This window comes from Caretta caretta, chromosome 8, assembly GCF_965140235.1.
Source record: "Caretta caretta isolate rCarCar2 chromosome 8, rCarCar1.hap1, whole genome shotgun sequence".
Classification (NCBI taxonomy): domain Eukaryota; kingdom Metazoa; phylum Chordata; order Testudines; family Cheloniidae; genus Caretta; species Caretta caretta.
This window is the reverse complement of record NC_134213.1, coordinates 92,597,022-92,618,736: the sequence shown is the minus strand read 5'-3', so window position 1 is coordinate 92,618,736 and position 21,715 is coordinate 92,597,022. Positions and strand designations below refer to the sequence as shown.

The 21,715-nt window shown below is 41.8% G+C and overlaps 1 protein-coding gene across 9 annotated transcripts in view; it reads left to right on the top strand.

Annotated features, from left to right (window-relative positions):
- NFIA (nuclear factor I A) overlaps positions 1-21,715 on the top strand; it is a 469,138-nt gene that overhangs the window by 438,496 nt on the left and 8,927 nt on the right. For 8 of the 9 annotated variants that reach the window (XM_075131796.1, XM_075131795.1, XM_075131792.1 and 5 more), the window contains one exon: positions 1,335-1,416. The exons of the other annotated variant lie outside the window; for it this stretch is intronic. In XM_075131796.1, coding sequence (XP_074987897.1) covers positions 1,335-1,391 — 57 coding nt within the window. In that variant the 3' untranslated portion in view covers positions 1,392-1,416. The remainder of the gene's footprint in view (positions 1-1,334; positions 1,417-21,715) is intronic. 9 annotated transcript variants of the gene reach the window in all.

The following is a 21,715-nucleotide window of genomic DNA, read 5'->3' as shown; positions in this document are numbered from 1 at the left end:
TTAAAGTTAGCTTCCAGATCTTTGTTAATATAGGAGCAGATACTGACTCAAGAGGAGACCACTTCGAGGATAGAATCAAGGTAAATCTGTTCCTCTGAGAGCACAATCTAATTCCCAAAGTAGAATCAGACTACAAACATTAACCAAGGTTCTGCTCTCACTTCTGCTGATATGAGTCTAGAGTAACTCCATTAGCTACGGTGAAGTTGCTCAGGATTTGAAGTGGGGTAACTGAGAGCAAAATCTGGCCTATTGAATATGCATAATAGTCATGATAGCAAAAACCACACATTTTTACCCAAAGCATAGGGAAATAAAATCTATCTAAAGAAGAAAGTTGCACCCTTTTCTCAGCAATAAGATAGAAAAAACATAGCAAAAGTACTTACTAAAAAGAGAGAGAAAACAGTCACTTACAAAATGGTAACTTTAGGGCTAGATGTGCTTGGTTTTGCCAGATTTAAAGGGCTATAAAGGCATGCTGGGAAGAAAATTCTATAAGAGGGCTACACTTCCCTAAAGATAATTAAGGGTGGGGTCTCCCCCAGGGAAGGGGTTGTATGTATTGTGCTATATTACTAGGGCAAATAGCCTTTTTAGGTCTTCTATTATCCTCCGTTTCTTCTATGCTAGTGAATACCTTTGTATTCTTTGTTTTAAGAAAACTTTATTTTATCTTTATAAAACATTGCCTGTCTTCTAACTCAAGTGCACATACAGCTCTAACAACATAGTGCATGATTCCTTTGTCTCTTAACAAGAAGAAAGCAAAGACTTTTTCCCTCTCCTCCTCCTCCTCCTCCTCCTCCCCCCAAAGAAAAAAAACTTCCCTGTAATTTTTCACTGGCAGCATCTTCAAGCAAAGGCCTGAGAAAAGAGATGTGCCTTTCACTGTGTCCTGTAGGTTGGGCTCTATCAGACATGCGAGAGAAGCAAATTGTAGACTAGATGGCTCTCCGGTGATAACATTCAGTCATCTATTTCTAGGGAATGTTGCACAGGTGACCCAACTGACTTCAGCTGCCTGGCAGCTCATTGGGAGCAGAAAGGCAGTCTTTCAGGTAACTAGGACTGTATGGAACTTTATAGAACAAAGTCAACACCTTGAAATGGACCCGGAGGTATAGAAAGCTAGTGCAGTTCCTAGAGAGCTGTTATTCTTGCTGCCGATGCCACCTGGCTGTATTGTATCCAGTTTCCATTGGCAGGATATGGAAAAAGAAATCATTGCAAAAATGTTTCTGTCAAGTAAAACATGTAACTTATGTTATGGGGAGTAGCCATTTTGCTACTTACATGATTCCTACTTCAGTCTCACTCTTTTGACATTACAGAACGGGAGAGTACAACGACTAGTCTTATCTATGGCTGATGTTGATGAAGCTTACTAGCAACCCTCTTGGGCTCTAATGAGAGGTACAAGCTTTCCCTCCTCACACCTTTTCCTCTTCTCTCCCCTATTCCCTGAGGCTGTGCATTACCTCAGTAATGTGCGTGGCTTCTGCTGGCCCTCCCAGCAGGGAGCTTAAGGTGGTTCCCGAGCTCAGGATTCCATCGTATTAGTGCAAAGTGCTACCAGCTGCACCGGGTTTTTCTTAACAGAGCAGTTTGTGTTCATAAAAAGTGTAGCAGCAGCTTGTGAATTTTACATAACAAGAGGCACTCAGAGGATATGAAAAGCACTAGGAAAAATGTCACTTCTTTTAGTTTCCTAGGTCCTGAGCAGAACCATCACGAATTCAAGCCTACCCTGTTTGTACAGCATTGTAGCATTCGTAGATTTGTTTGCCCATCGCTCATATATATCTGGTGACTCTACTCATATCCAAGTTAGTCTTGTCCTTCAGCCTGAAAGTAGGTCTTGTGTTGGCGCACAGAGAGAGATGAGAGAAGCCTAATTGTATGGAACTGTCTTTACACCAGTCAGCCTGCTGAGAGCTGTGTACGCCACAAAGCAACTTCTATAGCTGCTGGCCCACAAGTGTTGGCTATGAAGTTCCTTGATTATAGAGGCTGCCTCCTGATTCCACGGGAGGTGTGGGGGGAGGACACCTCCTTTCAGTAGGGGCTGCACTGCCCCACAGTGCCATTTCCCAAATGCTGCCCATTGCAGGGAACGCGGAAGTTGCACTGAGTGAGAATTTGAGTGAAAGGGTGGCATCACCTCTGGCTACACAATAGAATTTTAAAGCATCCAGGTCTCGCAAGCACATTCCCTTGTTTGAAATCTCCTCTCCAGAGCCCATTCTTCTTCCAAACCAATGATCTGGGAGCTTCCCCCACACCAGCGACAGGGAGTGAGGTTCACCTACCATTCCTGAAGCTCTGGGTGTAGAGACATACACCATAGATCTCTTTTAAGCAAGTTGGGCCCCAATGCCCTGATGGGGCCCCAAGCACTGGACTCCTGGTGTAGCTCTGTTGGAGCTCCCATGAGGCCCAGCCAGGGAAAGAGAGAACAAGCTATGACAGGGAACTGCTGATCATGTGAAGAGGCAGTTTCATAATCATGAGTTCTCCTTCGTTATAGGTGCTCCATTACTGCTTGGGCTGGAGGGGTCCTTTTCATTGGGGCCAGTAAAAATCCCTCCATGGCAAGCTGATCTTCCTCCGGCAAAGGCTAGAAGGGTGGTGTGCATGCATGCTGCAGTAGAGGTCTCAGTGTGGCTGCTATCTGCGATTACACAAATGCTGTGTGGCTGCAAGCCCCCAGTGTAGTGTGGTGCAGGCCTTCACAGCAGCTGTGCTAGTCCAGAACACTTTGTGGAGTGGGGGATACAAAAGGGGCCTCAGAATAGGGAGTGAATTTCATCACCTTCAGCACCCTCCCTGGTCAGTTCAGCACACAGAACCCGTGTAATTGCGTAGAGGCACGGATTGGCATTTCACTCTGCAGGATCAGAAGGGTATACCTCCGGAGACGGAAGCACTTGTTACACCAAAAGGATAGAGATTTCTGAAAGACTTGTCAGTGCCATCATGTGGTCCTATCCTCAACATGGGTATGAGCCAAACCAGTCCAGAAATGATTGGGTAACTCCCAAGCAGGAGTATATTTTACTGTGCTTTTCTTCCTTCTCCTCTTCCTCCTCCTTGAATGCCAGGCTGGCCCCTTTCGGAGTCCAGTACTCTGCACTCCACTTCCAGTGTCCATGAAATGATTATTTACTACAGACGTAGACAGATTTCCCAAACCAAGCCATTCAACTTGATACTCCTCCCCCGCCTTGCCCCTTCTCTCCATTTATAACAACCAGGAAGCTTGTTTGGAAAGCACCCCTTTCTTTTGGCTTTTATGGGTGTGACTTATGCACCACAGCAGGGAAGAAGGAAGAGGAGTAAGTGTGTGGGTGGGGAAGAGCTGGGAAATGTAGACATATGATGAATGAGACCGGGAGTTGTAATTTCTTACTGAATAATTCTCTACAAGCTGTGCAAACTTTCTTTAGTTAAACAATTACTCTAAAAGGCAACAATTTTGTGCATTTTCATTGAAGAGCCTTCACAGTGACAATGGCCTGCGTTCTCCTTTCTAAGAACCTCTGCAAACAGCCAGCACAGTTTTCTGTCTTATGTGCAGTAGGAAGCGTCCTTTACAAATATCTCATATTTCTCTCTGTAAAACGGATTTAATAGCCAACCATTTAAAATGGATTTAAATTGCCTGGAATTGGAAAGAAACTTCCCCATATGGAAGGGTCATTACATGATTCTCCTTTATGGGAATTCTTGCATCTTCCTCTGAACAAGCATAAGATACCAGCCAATGTCAGAGACATAATACTGGATCAGACAGAGCATTAGTCTGATGAGGCATGACAATTCCTGTGTTCATAGTTGCATGCTATATGAACTAGGCATAGAATGCATAGAAAAGGCCTCCCAGGTTTCTAGAACAACTTTTAAAACTAATAAAGGTTTGAGGGGGGGAGGAAGAGGGGTGGTGTTTTGTTCGTTTGTTTTTTGGGGAGGAGGATGGGTGGGGAGGGTTGCCATCAAATCAGATAGATGATCCAAAAGGATTTAAAGTAATTGGTGCAAAAGAAGTTCCATGCCTCAGAACACACTTTGTGAATGTTTGTTTCATCAGATACACAGATGACAGGGTTAACTTTAATGGGGTGGTGATCCTCATTGAATTGCAGATTCCTGTGACTGACTGAAATACTACAGAGACTTCGGTAATACAGTGTGTGCTGCTCAAACTCTTTCCACTTGCAAAGTTTCATATTTTGTCAAACAGACCACACACACACACAAAATCATAAGGTGAGACTCCAGTTATGTCTCTCTTACTGCTTTTATTTGTCTTAGCTGATTTCCTGCCCACCCACCCCCAACCTCCATTGCAGCTAATGGTGCATTGAATTAGTCTGCCTGACTGCTGCATCAGGTCCCACATCGATTTATTGACTTTGTGAGAGTGGCTAGTACAGTAATTGTTACAAGAGCAGAATAGAAAGCAAGAACATGTCCGCATAAAAAATAGAAATGATGTTTTGTTGTTTCTTTCCTTTTTCTGCCCTATAGATCTTTATGTGTTTACCTAGCAGAGAGCACTTTACTAAAGTTAATCAGCTCCTTCTACATTATTAATTGTGACAGTTAGGGTGCTACGTGACAGCAAGAGTATTATGGAAAACACTGATCTCACTCCAGTGGTGTGGACTTGAGCAAGTTTTCTGTTCCTTCTCTTATTTCATGACTGCTTTAGGGTACTACTAAATCACATTCCCCTGATTGACAATATGCTGTCAATACTGTTGATTTGGGAATCAAGCAGAGAGGAGCACACGAGAAAAAAGAAGTGAGGAGCTCTTCAGAATATTCTAAAGCCCTGGCAAGAAGTCACTGTAACTCTGTAATGGTAACAATTATATGCCTTGCCTGATTTCTGTAAAATATATTTTGCTAGGAGTAGTTGTTTAAGATCTGCTGTTTAATAAGTGATTGGGATTTACAAAGAGGGCTAATGGAGGCCTTTAAAATCTATATATAGAATGTGTGCATATAATGTCATTAAAAAGACACCTACTGGTTTTTTACAAGGGGTTTTGGAAATGACTGCCTTTGAAGGACACTTTATAGTAGTTCAGCTTTCACATTTGATACCTATATGTGCTCTATAAATTCCACACGGTCCGACAAAACCAAATAGGTGTCACTTATGACCTGGATGGAAAAGGTCAACATTTACATGGCTTTTCCTTTTACTGGAGCATTAACATTTTTGCCATCTGCTGCATAAATATTTTAGCGACTCCTCACTAAATATTCTACAGTCAAGGATTAGGACCACACTATACTATACAGTAAAGTTCAAAATTTAAAGGTCATGGTCTCTGCCTAGTTCTCAATGGACACGTTAACGTCACAAAACCCATCACTACTTCAACTGACATCTTTTGTTAGTGGTCTCAACAGAGAGGCCAAGAAGTGAGGGAGACACCTCTACAGGTAGATTCTCTGCCCTTAACAACCAGGATAGCATTCTACAGGAATGGACTAAAACAATACTTTAATATATATTTTATAAACATAAGCCAGATAAGAGGCACCTTGGTAAGGCAGTAAATTTCTCAACTCCCAAACCCCTGCACTTCACTGACAAGAGAGCCAGATTATTCCAAGTTAATGTAAAGAGGGTGCAGGAGGAGGGGGCAGTATCTGGGTCTACTAAACATGTTTTATGCATGTTCCGTGTTCGTGTCTGAAAGTGATGCCTGCAAACTTAAAGACATTTTGTAGTGCACATATTCAGCATGCATTTTTCAACTAGTCATAACTAGGTTGAATCAACTAGTTAAGTCATAACTAGGTGATGTTTGGGGTGGACTGCTCAAACCTTGCTAAGTTTCAGCTTTCAAACTTCAGCTGTTTTTGAAGTGGTCAGTTGAAAAAAAAGTGTTTCTAGCTGGCTTAATTTGTTTTTGAAATAGCAAAAATGCCATTATTTCACTCTCACCTAACTCAGAATCAGCTGAAGGGATTTTCCTCAAACTTTCCCAAAAAATTCCCCTATTGTACAGAGACAACTCTTGGACAGTTTAAAAATTTACCCCAAAAAGGTGAATTTGGGAGAAAATTCTGATCATAAGAAATAAAGGGGCTATAACTGAAAACATTTTGTAACCTTAACTTTATAATATGTAATATGAATATTATTAATATCCAAACTTCCAAGATCCATGTAAAACTATAAATGCAAAATCTTCAGGTATATTGATTTTCATGAACTGCATTTTCATGTATACAAATTTACTTATATTATTCTCTACTTTGATTTAGCTACAACATTGTGCATAAGACAGAAGAGAGGAATGTCATACATAAAAGGCAGTGCATAGAGTTAGGTGCTTACATATCCAGTTTGCACACACAATATTTTTTCTGTCTTTATCTGCATGCTAATTTGGCCTATGGTTTTTTAAAATTTATATAAAGCACTTTGTGGTCTTTTGGGTTAAAGGTTGCTATATAAATCTAAGATATCAGTCCGTCTTTCCTTCATTGAAGTCAATGGTAGTGGGAGCTGGAATAGGTGCATCTGTAGGAGTTAGTTTAGGTAACTGCTATACAATATTTCTTGATTTTTTTAAAAAAACATCTATGATTATATTCTGCTTATGAATAATTGTGTGACACAGACTGGATAACTTCCGTCTTTCACAGTGAAGTTAAGACAAAGGTTAAAATTCCCATTTTCTTTGCAGGAAAAGACTGAGAGTGCAGCTCTACTGTGAAAAGTGTCTCTGTAAAAATTGCATCATGTGGCTCCATATTTATTATCTCTGAGAGATCCCAGAGAAAATGTATTCCATTTATAAGTACAGAGATGTTTTATTCTAACTTACCAGACTTGAAAGCTCAACCTGGGGTCTGTAAATCAAGCTATGTTCTTTCTGGTTCCTCCAAAAAAACAAAGATTCTGCAGGCTAAATTCTTTCTTCGCTTATACCTCTGCACCTCCACTATCTTAAAGTTCTGCACTTTGTGCCCCCTGTGTAATGCCATTGTCTCCAGTTGGAACTATATTAACGATTGTGTTGATATTGCATGAGCCAAATTAGGATCCAATTCATTCTCCCACAGCACTGTTTGCTCTTTACTGTAAGGAGTAAATGCAGGAAATATTTAAAATAAGGAGCTATGATTCCAAATACAAGTGGGGAGCCTGCTTATTGAGTACAAGGGTGCTACTGTTAAAAAGTGTCTTTTCATTGTGGAGCTGCACATACAGTGATTCAAAAACCAGCAAAGCGGAACCTTTGCTTTAAAGTTCAGCATTTACCGTGGGAATTTTGTCTATTTTCTCTGACAGTATTAAGTAAATTGAAATAGCTTAGTTAGTTATTACTGAACTTGATAATTAGTATTAATCCATTTCCCCTGCTATATACGCAAATATTATGAAACTATGATAATGAATCAGGAAACTGTCATATTTTGACTTTTAATGACTTGAAATCTACCACTAGTTTTACTGGCACATCATAATATGTTTGAAAATCACTTATCATGGGCCAAAATTCCAACCCAGTTAGTCAGCCATATCTAATACAGTATTTCTTCATTCAAAGACTGGGGATGTACTGAACATCTTTCATATTCTTTAAGAGAAGACTCCCTACTCCTTAGTCCTCAATATAGTTTTTTTCCTCATCTCAGTCACCAAGATTCTGTATCACTGTGACCTTTGTTGGCCAACGAGAGCTGCATTGGACTTTATTTGACCATGTCTAGCTGGGCCAGATGGTCTCTGCAGTGTAATAGGAGATGTTCCTTCATCCATCTCTGAAGGCTGAGCATGTTGCTACTGCTGTTTCAGCAGACCCAGGGAGCAAAACACTGATCCCAGGAATTAAACCTAGGTATTGTGCATGACCTTGAACTTTTCTCAGAGTAGTTTGTTCAGTTTAGCAGGATACAGTTGTTGAGTTCCGGGATGGAATCCAGATCAGTGAGTGGTTATGTCACTGTCTGCCCTGAAACCCTGGGTGCCTTAAATGCTCTGCTGCTGTGGCTCACAGCCTGGACACCGACTGCCTGCAGATAAGCATGAATGTCACACCCTGAGTGTCTGGGAGCCCTTCATTCCTGGATCAGCAGCTTTGACTCCAGCAACCTTCCTATAAGCACAATGGCAGCCCTCTGGTTTCCTTCATCCTTGGTTACTACTTGCAGGGTGACTCCAAGACACCCCTGTCCTGAAATTCCCCCAAAAGTCAGTCCTGAAGTGTCCAGGCCTCTCCTGGACCACGCAGAGAAATAATAAACTTTGCTGGAGCCATTAAAGAGACCCACACACATTACATCTTATTAACTTACTTGTGATAGGTATACCCTTCCCTTCAAGCACAGCACTGAGTTGGTTTATAGTAAAAATAAAACAGATTTATTAACAGTAAGAAATATGCTAAGTAATGCCAAGTAAAAGAAATAAAAATCATGATGGTTACAAGCAAATAAAAGTAAAAATATGCACTTAAAGGTCTGAAACTTAATCTAGCAAGATAACAGGCTTTGTTCAAAATGGTTTCTTTTGCCAGTCTTCCTTCTTACTGCCATGACTGACCTTCCCTCAGTCAGGACCTTCCACAGAAGTACAAGGTGCTGGGTTCCCTTGTCTTCCTAAGGGGAAAGATCTTTGCCTACGCAGATTTCTCACCTATATTCAATCCCCAGAGACTTCAGTCCCTCCCTTAGTTGAAGGACCCATCTTTCTCAGCTTGCAAGAGCTCTGTTGCCTTGCATCTGTTTAGTGATGAACACCAAAGAATGGCCTTGCTTCAAAAGGCAGGATGACTTTACGCTGTTCTTCCAGTCCCATCCTGATTTCCATGTAAATGGGGCTTCTATTGTTTTGGGTCATACCTTATGTAATTTCATTGGCGACAGGTGAAAAACTGTCTTCCCTCCTGCATGAGTAAAATCTAATTCTCCCTTTGTTCGGTCACAGTTTGTAAAACACAGTATCCATGAGTATTCATAATTCCTTATATAGTGTCAATACATATATTTTCACAATGATATTAATCACCGGTGTATCCTAGGCTTTCATAAAACCTCATTTGATACACTTTTATAATACAGTAACATTATAAATTTGAAACTCAAAAAACAGTCCTACAAAAAGTGGAAACTAGGTCAAATTATGAAGGATGAATATAAACAAATACCACAAGCATGTAGGGACAACATTAGAAAGGCCAAGGCACAAAATGAGATTAAACTAACTTGAGACATAAAGGGTAACAAGAAAACATTCTACAAATACATTAGAAGCAAAAGGAAGACCAAGGACACAGTAGGCTCACTGCTCCATGAGGCGGGAAAGACAGTAACAGCATGTCAGAAGTGTTAAATGACTTTTTTGTTACAATTTTCACCAAAAGGTTAGTAGTGATCAGAATCTAACATAGTGAACACCAGTGAAAATGAGGTAGGATCTGAGGCTAAAATAGGGAAAGAACCAGTTAAAAATTACTTAGACAAGTTAGATGTCTTTAAGTTGGGAGGGCCTGATGAAATGCATACTAGAATACTCAAGGAGCTTCCTGAGGAGATATTTGAGCCTTTAGCGATTATCTTAGAAAACTCATGGAAGGCAGGAGAGATTCCAGAGGACTGAAAGATGGCAAATATAGTGCCAATCTATAAAAAGGGAAATAAGGACAACTCGAGGAATTACAGACCATTCAGCTTAACTTCTATACCTGGAAAGATAATGGAGCAAATAATCAAGCAATGTGCAGACAACTAGAACAGGGGCCGGCAAACTTTTTGGCCCGAGGGCCACGTCTGGGTGGGAAAATTTCATGCAAGGCCATGAATGTAGGGCTGGGGCAGGGGTTTGGGGTGCGGGAGGGAGTGCACGGTGTGGGAGGGGATGCAGTGTGCAGGAAGGGGCTCAGGGCAAGGGGTTGGGGTGCAGGAGGATGTGGGGTGTGGGGGGGCTCAGGGCAGGGTTTGGGGTGTGGCATGGGGCTCAGGACAGGGGGTTGAGGTGCAGGAGCGGTAAGGGGTGCGGGCTCCGGCCCGGTGCCACTTACCTGGAGCGCCTCTGGAGTGGCAGCAGCACACACCGGAGCCAGGGCAGGCTCCCTGCCTGCCTGCCCTGGCCCCGCGCTGCTCCCAGAAGCAGCCAGCACCATGTCCCTGCGGCCCCTGGGGCAGAGGGCTCTGTGCGCTACCCTCCCCTGCGAGTACCTCCCCTGAAGCTCCCATTGGCCGCTCTTCCCAATTCCCTCGCCAATGGCAGAGGCGGGGGGGAGGTACCTGCAGGCAAGGGCAGCACCGGGGCCAGAGGGACGTGGTGCCGGCCGTTTCCTGGAGCGGTGCGGGGCCCGTGGCACCATAGGGGTGGCAATCCCGCTAGTTTGCCCACCCCTGAACTAGAAGATAAGGTGATAAATAATAGCCAACATGGATTTGTCAAGAACAAAACATGTCAAAACAGCCTAATAATTTTCTTTGACAGGGTAACAAGCCTTGTGGACGAGGGGAAGCAGTAGATGTGGTATATCTTGACTTTAGTACAGCTTTTGATACTATTTTGCATAACCTCTTAAAAAAACTAGGTAAATATAGCTCTGATGGAGCTACTGTAAGGTGGGTGCATAAATAGTTAGAAAACTGTTCCCTGAGAATAGTTACCAGTGGTTCACAGTCAATCTGGAAGAGCATATCAAGTGGGGTCCTGCAGGAATTGGTCTTGGGTCTGGTTCTGTTCAATATCTTCATCAATGATTTAGATAATGGCATAGAGAGTACAGTTACGAAGTTTGCGGACAATTCCAATCTGGGAGGGGTTGCAAGTGCTTTGGAGGTTAGGGTTAAAATTCAAAATGATCTGGACAAACTGGAGAAATGCTCTGAAATAAATAGGATGAAATTCAATAAGAACAAATGTAAAGTACTCCATTTAGGAAGGAACAATCAGTTGCACACTTACAAAATGGGAAATGACTGCCTAGGAAGGAGTGCTGTGGAAAGAGACCTGGGGGTTATAGTGACTAACAAGCTAAATATGAGTGAACAGTGTAACGCTGTTACAAAAAAAGCGAACATCATTCTGGGCTGTATTAGCAGGAGTGTTCATAGAATCATAATCATAGAATATTAGGGTTGGAAGGGACCTCAGGACACAAGAAGTAATTCTGCTCATGCATCTGACGAAGTGGGTATTCACCCACGAAAGCTTATGCTCCAATATGTTTGTTAGTCTATAAGGTGCCACAGGACTCCTTGCCGCTTTTACAGATCCAGACTAACACGGCTACCCCTCTGATACTCTTCCGCTCTACTTAGTGGTAATAAGGCTTCAGCTGAAGTATTGTGTCCAGTTCTGGGCACCATATTTCGGACAGATGTGGACAAATTGGAGAGAGTCCAGAGTAAACCAACAAACATGATTAATGATCTAGAAAACATGACCTATGAGAAAAGACTGAAAAAATTGGGTTTGTTTAGTCTGGAGAAGACTAAACATTCTTTATCACTATTGACAATGTCACCATCCTCTCTGTTGCTCAGGCCTATGGCTTTATGGTCATCTTTGTCTCCTCCCTCTCCCTTGCCCAATGCACCCACATCATGTCAAAATCCTTGTGCTTTTCTCTCGTTAACATTTCTAACACCCAACCTTTCTTTCTGTCCACACTTGTACAAGGTTATCTCATGTCTTGATTACTTAACCTCCTTCCCCTGGATGCCCCGACACCCATATTGTCCTTCTGCCAGTCCTTATAAAACGAAACGGCTAAGATCGTCTGACCTGCCTGAGTCCATCCACTGCTTTCCCTTTTCCTACTGCATCAAGTTCAAACTCTTCACAACTCTCTTCTTCCCTGATTATCTGCTTTGTCTCTTATTGCGACGATCATGCCTCCTTAGCTCTCAGCGATGCCAACTATGACTGCTCATTTGTTCGCTTTTCCTCCAACCATCTTTGTGCTCTCATCCATGTTACTCTTACATACAGAACTCCTTCTTTAAAGTAGTCTGCAAGCCCTCTGCTCATTCAAATCCCTCTTCATGACCCACATCTTCTGTGATGCCTGCAAGAAATCAGTGATGCCTAGATCCAGGGCAAAAAATACCCCAATACTTCTTTAACGCTCTGGTTGTGCACACAGCTAGGTGATATAACCATGAGATTTTAAGACATACCATGTCTTTCTATGTGTTTGTACAGCACCTCGCACAACGAGGCCCTGATCCTGATCAGCGCCTTGGGATGCTACTGCAATATAAAAATATTCTAAGATTATGGAGTCCAGTCATCAGACATAAACACCCCCGTCCTGTCCTCTCATCACACACACACCACTGGAACATTCAGTCCCAGAGAGGAGACACTGTAGGGTTTTCTGAGGGATTTGCGTTGTGTGCTAGTTTTAATAGGGATGCAGGGGGTTTCCCCTCCCTTCCAGTTTACACTACAAGTTTTTTTCCCCCCAGGTACAGCTCTTGGGTTGTCTCTCACATGACACTCTCCCTTTTCTCCAGAAGATTGGCAATAACTAGCCTTTCTCCTAAGTACTGTCAAAGCCAAAAGGCTGAGGGCTTGCCTGCACTGGCAATTAAAAGCGCTGCAACTTTCTCTCTCGGGTGTGAAAAAACACTCCCCTGAGTGCAGCAAGTTTCAGTGCTGTAAACACCAGTGTAAACAGTGCCCCAGCGCTGGGAGCTACGCTCCTCGTTGAGGCGGGTTTTTTAGTGCGCCGCAACCACACAAGCACTTCAGCGTTGCCAGTGTAGACTAGCCCGGAGTCTTTGTAGCAACGTGCAGGCAGACAGAGGGTAGCCAGCCCCCTCAAACACTTCTGTCTCTCCCTCCACACCCCACCTCTGGACTCTGCACGTTCTCCTTGGCTCAGTAATATAATCTCATTCTCCATCATTGCTCCCAGTTGGCACTGAGCAGAGGAGTGAGTCCCAGAGGCAAATCTGTAGTATGTGTGTGTGTTTCTAGGCTGCCAAGCCACAAATATAACTTGGGAGGCCCTGACTTGGTTTGTGTGTGTGTGTGTGTGTGTTTTCCTCTAATTGTCTAAAGCAATAAAAGTAAAGAAGTTTAGATAAATCATGGATTTTAAGGACTTTGTTCCTGTAGTCCCGATATAGGCAAAGCTCCTCAGACTTCAATGGGAGCTTTGCATCTCTCAGGACTGCAGGGGCTGGCTTAAATTGAATAAAACTGTGCGTACAGTATAGGGGGCCTGGTAACAAAGAATTTTGCAAAAAATAACAAGAGCAGGGAGTACAATGAAGAACAGAGAGGGTTACAGTGTGGTGAAAGTACATGCTGGCTGTTATAACATGGTAAATTATGTCCCTTTAAAAAGTAATACTTTAACTGTAGATCTATATAGAGATAATTAAGAAGATATTGTTCCCCTTCTTTCCCTCCCTCCTTCCCTCTCTCTGCAGCAGTTCTGTGGAAACTTTTAATACTGCAGCTTGAAACTTGGGCCTCTGAGTCTAAAATGCCTGAGAAAGCACTGCAGGCTCTAACTGTAAAACATTCCTTCGGTGGGCCCTGGAAACAGAGCGAGCTAACGCAGAAGAGGTTCAGAGAGATCACATGTAAATGAGGGCTGGCTATAGACGCCTGAGAAGCGTTTTATTTAGTTTAAACCTGAACTTGAACTTGCAAATGTGTTCCCGTAGAAGTGGACAGAAAGCATTGCTCTGTATAACAGGAAACCATGTTGCTGTTAGTACAGTACCAGCACTAAGGGGTCGGGGGGAGGGGGAGAGAGGGGCCAGTGAGAAATAGATTTCTATCCCACACTTCCCTGCATATTTAATTTTGGGTAGAGTGCAAAGTGACTGGGAAATATATTCCTGCTGCATCAAATTGGAAGAAGATTACAGAACATCCCTCATATAATATGTAAGAGGGTGTTTAGTAATTTTAAGGGGCAAAATCAAAGATATTTTGATTAAAAAGCCAATAAGCTCATAATGGTCTTAGAACCAGGAATTGTTCCTATTGAAATGTTATAAAATCACATCATATTGTGTTTTGTGATCACAATATATATAGTGCTCCTTTGTGAGTTTGTTCTATATCAATATGGGTAGATGTAAATCTAGATATATGTTTTATAACAAAAGGGGAAGGAAATAGGTAGGATTTAACTAAATAAATGTTAAACTACTATTCTTCTTTGGTAAATTTTAACTGTATCTATGGTAGAATAAGCCTTGTGGAAATTTATAGGTGACTGGTAAAGCTGATAGCATTTAAAAAACATTTACATTTTAATCCAAAATGTTTTTTTTAATTATGTATTCACTTCTTTGCTAAAATTAGTGTTTTGGATTCTTGGTTTTCCTTGCAACAATTGATATATGTAAAATAGAAGTGTAACTCATAGACTCCAGGGTTGCTGGCATCTTTAACACAACGGTGCAGTTGACACCATCTGCAGGACCCAGCATGCAGTGTTTCTGTTCAGTTCAAGTGGAGTGTTGCTTACTTGAACTATTATTAATGGGCCAAATTATATTAAAGATGAGGGCAGCTGCAGGCCACGTTGTAGAACCTTGCAGGCTATATTTGTCTGGTAGGTCATGCTTTGGTAATCTCTGAGTACAACCAAACCATTTTTAGTCATTAAATCAGTGTTTTTAATGAAAGTTTGAACTGGATGGATGAAAAAAATGCTTCTTTTGGCAATAATGCAGGAAATATCCACATAGAGGGTCTTTTGGTGCAAGATACTTCAGTGTTTGCTTTAACATCCTTTTTTGTTCTATGACTGTATGTAAAGATGACAGGGCACTGCGGTGTGGCATGGCTCGAATCCCCTTCTATGCGTCTGAAGTTTACCAATGCAGAAACCACCATGGGCTTTGAAAAGTAAACAGCTGGCTTGGCTTTGTGTGCTGTATTTTAGATTAGGGATGTCTGGCAGATTTGAGATGACTTTAGCCTGGACTGTTTGGAATACTACAAAATCATTTTTTAAAACGTGTTTAAAGTTTGTTCAAATGTCTTAGCTGCACTGCCGCCACCAGCAAGTCTGTTTGTATTCCAATCAGAAAACTTTATGGTAGCAACAAATATTAGAGAACCCATTGGAAGTCTCTGAAAGATCTCAGCTCGCCTTAATCCCCTTGCTGTACCTCAGACCTCAAGTAACTTTCATACTGTGGGCTCACTTTAATGGATAGAATCTATTTTTCATGAAAAAGCAGGAAGTAAGCTGTCTTTCGTAAAAAGATTTACAAAATGTAATCATTGTTGAAATATTCTCTTTGAACTGCCTTGTCCGCAGGGGTGTCTGGCTCCCACTACCCCCATTTCTTTAGAACACCCTTACAAGTTCTTCTAGTAGATCAGGTACACTGGTGGTTCAATTCTTTGATGTCTTGAATGAATGAAAGAAAAGCATAATAAAAGAGAGCTGTTGATCAAGCATAAAATACTCTTTAAGCTGACAGAATGGCAGAGTTAACACATTCTAAGCTGCTTTTAGTTTTTTCCTTTTTTCCTTACATTTTCCTGTGCTTTGTGTACAGTGGGGGTTTTTATTTTTTGAAAAGCCTCTGATCTATGTAGTTAGCCGCCCGCTAACAAAAACCAAAATGGGATTGTTTCTTTCTCTCTCTCTTTCTCTCTCATTTGCTTGACTACTTTTTTCTTCTTCTCCTTCTTCTTCTTCCTTTTCCCCACATCCCCCCCTATAAACTGGTTTGCGGTTTAGCATTGCCGTGGTCAGCTTTCACTGTTTGCCATGAAGTTTAGAAGACCTACTTTGCCTATTTCAAAGTCAACTTAGTAATAAATAAAAGGGCTCATTCTCTTAACTTTTTAGAAACGAGGTAAAAAAGTCAAACCTCTCTGTTTCACAAAATGTTACCAAAATAAAATAAAACAGAACCCTTGCCTTGAAAAGCAAAAATAAAACTAAAATAAAATACAAATGGATTTATTGTGCGATCACTTTCTTTTAGTTAGAGTCAAGGAATGGGGAACCTTTTCTTCTCGTAGATCTAATTTAGATCTTAAGTTACCATACATAATTTATACATCATATTCAGAGTGCCTGGTCTGCTGGCTGGATTATATTTCAAACGTTTGCCATTGATAAGTCTTTACTGTATTATATTCAGACTAAATGTGAATGTCACAGTTCAGTCAACCTTTAATCCTCTGTTCTTCAGGTTCTGAAGGCAGGGGGTCTACAGCTCAGAACATTGCTTTATGCTTAAGAAACATCTGGGACCAGCTGGGACACTAGCTGAAATGTTCAGATGTCTGGCACAACAGCAACAGTTACTGCATTAGTATGTTTGTAAAAGATTTTGGAGGGGCTAGGGTGACTTTAGGGGGTAAAAGCACTAGTTATTCCCAACCTGAGGTTTGAACCAAGCAGAACTCTTAACTGAAGTAAGTTTGTTAGTCCCAAGATAGTAGTGGTTTGGACTCCTATGCATTTTTAGTAGTCAGCCGCCAGAAGTCCATATTACAAAATTATTGCACATAATTCAATACAGTTTGCCACAGTTGGCATTCTCACAAAAGTTTTTGGATACAGAGCTACCGTACACCCGCCTAGAGAGTTATGCCCCTCCAGGGAGGATTTTTATCTTTTTGAGTCTGTGCAAACACGATTGTGCTGGTGGGCGGCCTATACTGTACTTAGACTCTGGACAACCAGAAGATTCACTCTGTTTACTTCCCTTTGGGGATGACCAACATGCTGTTTCTGTCCCTTTTGGTATTTACTTTTGGAACATTTAATCACTGAATAATTAATCCCAGCACTAAGAAAAATAACTGCCATGGGCACAAAAATGACCTCAGAATGTCTTTACTATTCACCTGTCAGTTTAGACACAGTGGGTCTCCGCATGCCTGGTGAAACCCTGTTGAAACCATTGGGCCAAATCCAGGCCTGGTAAAAAGCGGGTGCATCCACATTAACTTCAGTAGAGCTTCAGCTGCTTACGAGGAACGTTGTTCACCTTTGAAGTTTCATATGTAACCCTTCTGCCCGTCAGAGTTGGCAGCAACAAGGGCCGGGTTCAATGTCTAGGGGATCCATTCCAATAACACAATGCAAACCGGCTCGAGCCCCCACCCAGTGACCTGGGACAAATATATACCACCCCCGCTGGGCGCCTCTTAGAGGCAATACTTCCCCTCTCGCAAGCACCTAGTCTGAGTGTAGCAAAAAGCCTTTTAATAACAGAGAGAAAGAATGTGGCATTATGTTGGGGAAACACCACCAACAGGATTCATAACACAACCCATGAGCAAAAAACCCACCCCAAGCAAATTGGGGCATGCCCTTTCCCTTTGGTTCTTAAGTCCAGCAACCCCAAATCACCCAAAGTCCCAAAAGTCCAGTGACCCAAAAGTCTCTGTCCCTGGTCAGGGCAGCCCCAGATTTCAAAAGTTTATCTGCAGAGCTTTACCTCCCAAACTGGGTGGGGGTAAAAGGCACCTTACATGATCTGAAGCTGACTGCCCCACAGCTCCATAGGCCTTCGCTTCGCTCCGCCCCACCAGCCGCCCCATGAATTGCTTCGCTCAGCTCCGCTCCACAGCCCACAAGCAGCTCCCACCATCCCATGAACTGCTCTACCAGCCTGTCCACAAGGCACTCCAGCCGTCCCGCAAACTTCTCCACAATATATCTTCAGACTCCCCCACTACTTAACAGAACGCTAAGTAATTTCAGCTCTTAGCCAGTTCAGCTCTTTGGTGAATTCAGCTTGTAGTAAGGGAGCCTTAGTGCTGGTGCACTATTAGCCCAATGTGAGCTCAGCAGCCTGTAACTAGACTCCTAATGAAATCAAAATTAGCTCTGATATCCCACAGTGGAGAGAGGAGGAAGTGCAATTAGCATATAAGGCCCTCACCAAGGGGCCTATGCTACCAAGTATTAATACTTGTCCCCAACCTCTCTCAATTCACAGAGTTTTGGAACCCATGACCCTTGCCTAGCGAGTGCTACTTAGTTGATGGTGAGTCCCTCCATCATAACAAAAGGCCAAGTACAGTTCCAAGCACAGTTCCCATAATCAGGGTAATAACAATTTATTCTTCCTGCCCCAATAACAGAGACACTGGGGATCCCACAGCAGCCAAAGTGACCATTTGGGCAGCTATGGCCTCATTCTAGGCGGGGTGGGTGTGCCTATGCAAATGAGATTGGCCCCTGAAGTTCTTTTCCACAACTTGCCACACCTCACCACCAGATGTCAGGGTGGAGCTCACCCTGACACTGCTTACACATAGAACATCTGATTTTGGCCCTGTTCGTTTGAAATGCCCTACTGTAAATGAGGGTGTTACTTGGGAGCTCTAAATCAGTGCCAGAAAATCACTAGAACTAGTGCACTGTGATGAATTTTCACAACTGTTTGACATTTGCAGCTAAGATTCAGTACTGCTACCCAAACAGCTTCCCCATTTGGGGGACAAGTTTATATGGCTATAATTTTCATTTAAGCTATATCGATGCTAGACATTTTTTCCCTCACACATTCCCACCAGCACAGCTCTTCCAGTGGTAGCAACAGGAGGAATGACATCACGTTGGTTAAAATATTGATGCTCGCTTACACCAACACTCAATTGTCCCTACCACCAGTGGAGCAGCACCAGTGGGAATTTTTAAAAATGGGTCTAGTGTGGACAAGGCCTTAGACATAAATGGATTATGCGGAGAAAAATCTCCTGTGTGTGGAGTTAGTCAGAGATTTAAATGTGTGAATGTCCTCAAATAACCTACATAGCCTAGAGAAGTAAGCCAACTGTCACACCCAGTTCTGGATTCCACATTAACCACCTCCTTCCGCAGTGTTAAACTTTGCCCTCAAGGACTTTTGTTTAACTTTTTAATTTGAAAACCAGATACTGCTGCTTTACAACCTCCACTTTTTGCTTTAAGTGAAAGGCCTCATTGTTATTTCAGGAAATGTTCAGGTAGAAGTAATCCTAACAAGTTTTTGTTTGTTTTGTTTTGTTTTAAAGCACACAGAAAACGCTTATGGTTACATTTCAATAAATCACATAGGAAGGCTGTATTGAGAAGATTTTAATAAACTTTGGGCCTGATTCTATATTTCTGATCCAGGCAAAACTGTTAGTGAAATCTGTGAAGTGCTGTCTGCTTTTCTCTTGTAAATATGCCAGTTTCCAGTGCGTTTCCTAGCTGTTCTTTCCAGTACAAAGGACACAAGTGCCAAAAGTTGCTTAAGGTTTTGTGTCTGTGGCTGTGCTATCTTCAGAATAGCATAAAAACAAATAGACTGGCACTATCAAAGAAACGTAATTGCCATTTCAGTCTTCCTGTTTAGGATTCAGTCAAGTAGATATTGTTTATGGTTCATAAAACCCCTTACTAGTGTGAGGATTCTAAGATACTGGCAGTGTAAAGCTTCAACTTTCATCGTGCTGTAAATTAGAAAAAAAAAGTGTGATAATACTCCTCCGAGAACAGTAAAATAGAGCTCCGCAATGGTTAAATGGAATTTTATAAGCACATTCGGTGTGGAACTGTTTTGCATTACATGAGTTGAATACCTTAGAGATGACACACATCTGCAGGCACTTTATTAAATCCTTAGTCAGCACTTTTCAACCTGATGAGATTACTTCTTCATTTGACTGGAGAAAGGAAAGCTAAGATCTTGTACTGGACTGCAGAATTCTTTTTGATGTTTCACCTTGAACACTAGAATAGGACAGTGAGATACTCTGTAGGTCAATACAGAACTGTAGTAATATTGTTGACTATAGAGCGGTAATTTTACTAAGCTAGGACCTTTTGGGCCAGTGGATTTATTTAACTCTAAACTCCCCACTGCAGTATGTTTTTTTAAAAAAGATAAATATGGGTCAAAGCTAAATGTTTGCTTTTCTGGTAAAATGCACAAAGATAACTTCATCCTGGTTGTGATATTGCATGCAATTTAAATGGAGATGTAAAATTAAGAAAAGAAATACTTTTGTTCCCCAGCTGGATGCAGTAGGTTAGCTTGCAGGACATGAAAGAAGGATGAAATGTAGGCGGTAGCCAGAAAGCATAGTCAAGCTTAAATTATGTTGGGGAGCAATAGCAAAAAATTCCATACGTATAGATTTGGGTTTGCTTGTTTCACTGCGCCTTTTAATCATACAGAGAACTCTGCAAATCACAGATCTCAGAGCTGCATATTCTGTTATGTGCTTCATATGCATTTTTCATTTTATATGTTGAGGTCTGCTCCTCTTTTCAGTGGAAGTTTCCTAGGTGAGTCAAAAGGATAACTGAACTCTTCAAACATAATCCAAGAAGATTTAAGCTCATATGTAAGGTTTGGGGGACGTGGATTCTTAATATTAAAAAATTGTCTAGGAAAAACAGGATAATTACGCATGTGTATTTCTGCTGTAAAATATAAATTAAAATGGTATCTTGAGAGCAGTGCAGGATCTGATGACAAAATGCATTGTTTCAATCTTGCTATTCTGCTGTCTCAGCATATAAAATATTTCATCAAAGAATAGTTGCAAAAATAGCCAGTGCCGTGTGGATGTGTTTGTCATTTGAATTTCTTATTCTTAAAATGAGCTTTTATGTGAAGGTAATTTGGATTACAACGTCACTGGACACAAGTTTACAAAAATATGTTTCAGTTCAATACTGAAAGAGTTAATTAAGTTTTTCCTTGGTATTAAGATTGAACTGTGTCTGCAGGAGTCATATTGACACCCCAGTGCATGGTAACTCTACTCCTTTATTGACATGTTGCTAGTCAAGAGCACAATAGCACTCTGTGTCTGCAAATCATTGGTAAAATCATCTCAAGAAAAAAAAAGTTTGAAAGCCTAACGCCAGACAAAGGCACAAGAGCTGCACTGCGCAGCTAAAAACTTCAGAGTCAGCAACTTCTATTGATTAAAAACTAACCTTTAAAGTAACTCTCAGAGTGTGTGGTTAGCATTTAAATTTAAACATGTCATGAGTTGATTTGTGTTACAGAATACCAACTCAGAAGGAGTTACATTCACATCAGATTTTTTTTTCTAATTCCCTTAAGCAGCTAAAGTATTTCATGAAATGTCAATAGGGCAGCGGAGGGAAAAAAAGGGGGTTTGGGGGGGAGCGGGGGGGAAGCAGAACTGAGTCTTGTAGTTCCTTTTCCCATGCAAATATTCAGCCCCAAAAGAAAAGTGTGGGGAGTGAAACACAATAATTAGACCTTTGTCTAACTTTCCCAAGTGCCAGAGAAAGACAGATTAATTAAATATACAACAGTGTTAGTTTTTGGAGTGGGGGTCTCTCTTGCTGTGTAGGTCATAAATTAGGCAGAATAAATACTTCAATGTGTTTGCAGTGGGCCTGCTACGTCAGAGCCACTGGTAGGTTGGTGGGAGGAGAGCAGAGTGTTTCTTGCTAATGATAGTCACGTCTGGGTCTGTCTGGTTGCTAGGAGCAACCAGACATGATGTAACACCAGGATGAACTTGAACTTGGGGGACTTGAAAAGGGAACAATAGACCAGAGCAATCAATAAAGCCTATTTCAGTGAAGGATTACAGAGCTGCTCTGGGGTAACCTTGTCTGCAAGGCACACACTGAATAGTAAGATGTGTGAAGAAACTTTCTGCTTTTTAAGAGGAGTGCAGAAGCATTGCAGAATATTTTAGTAATGCAGTGAGTAGCAGGGAGAAATGTGGTATAGAAAAGTGCACCCCCTGCTG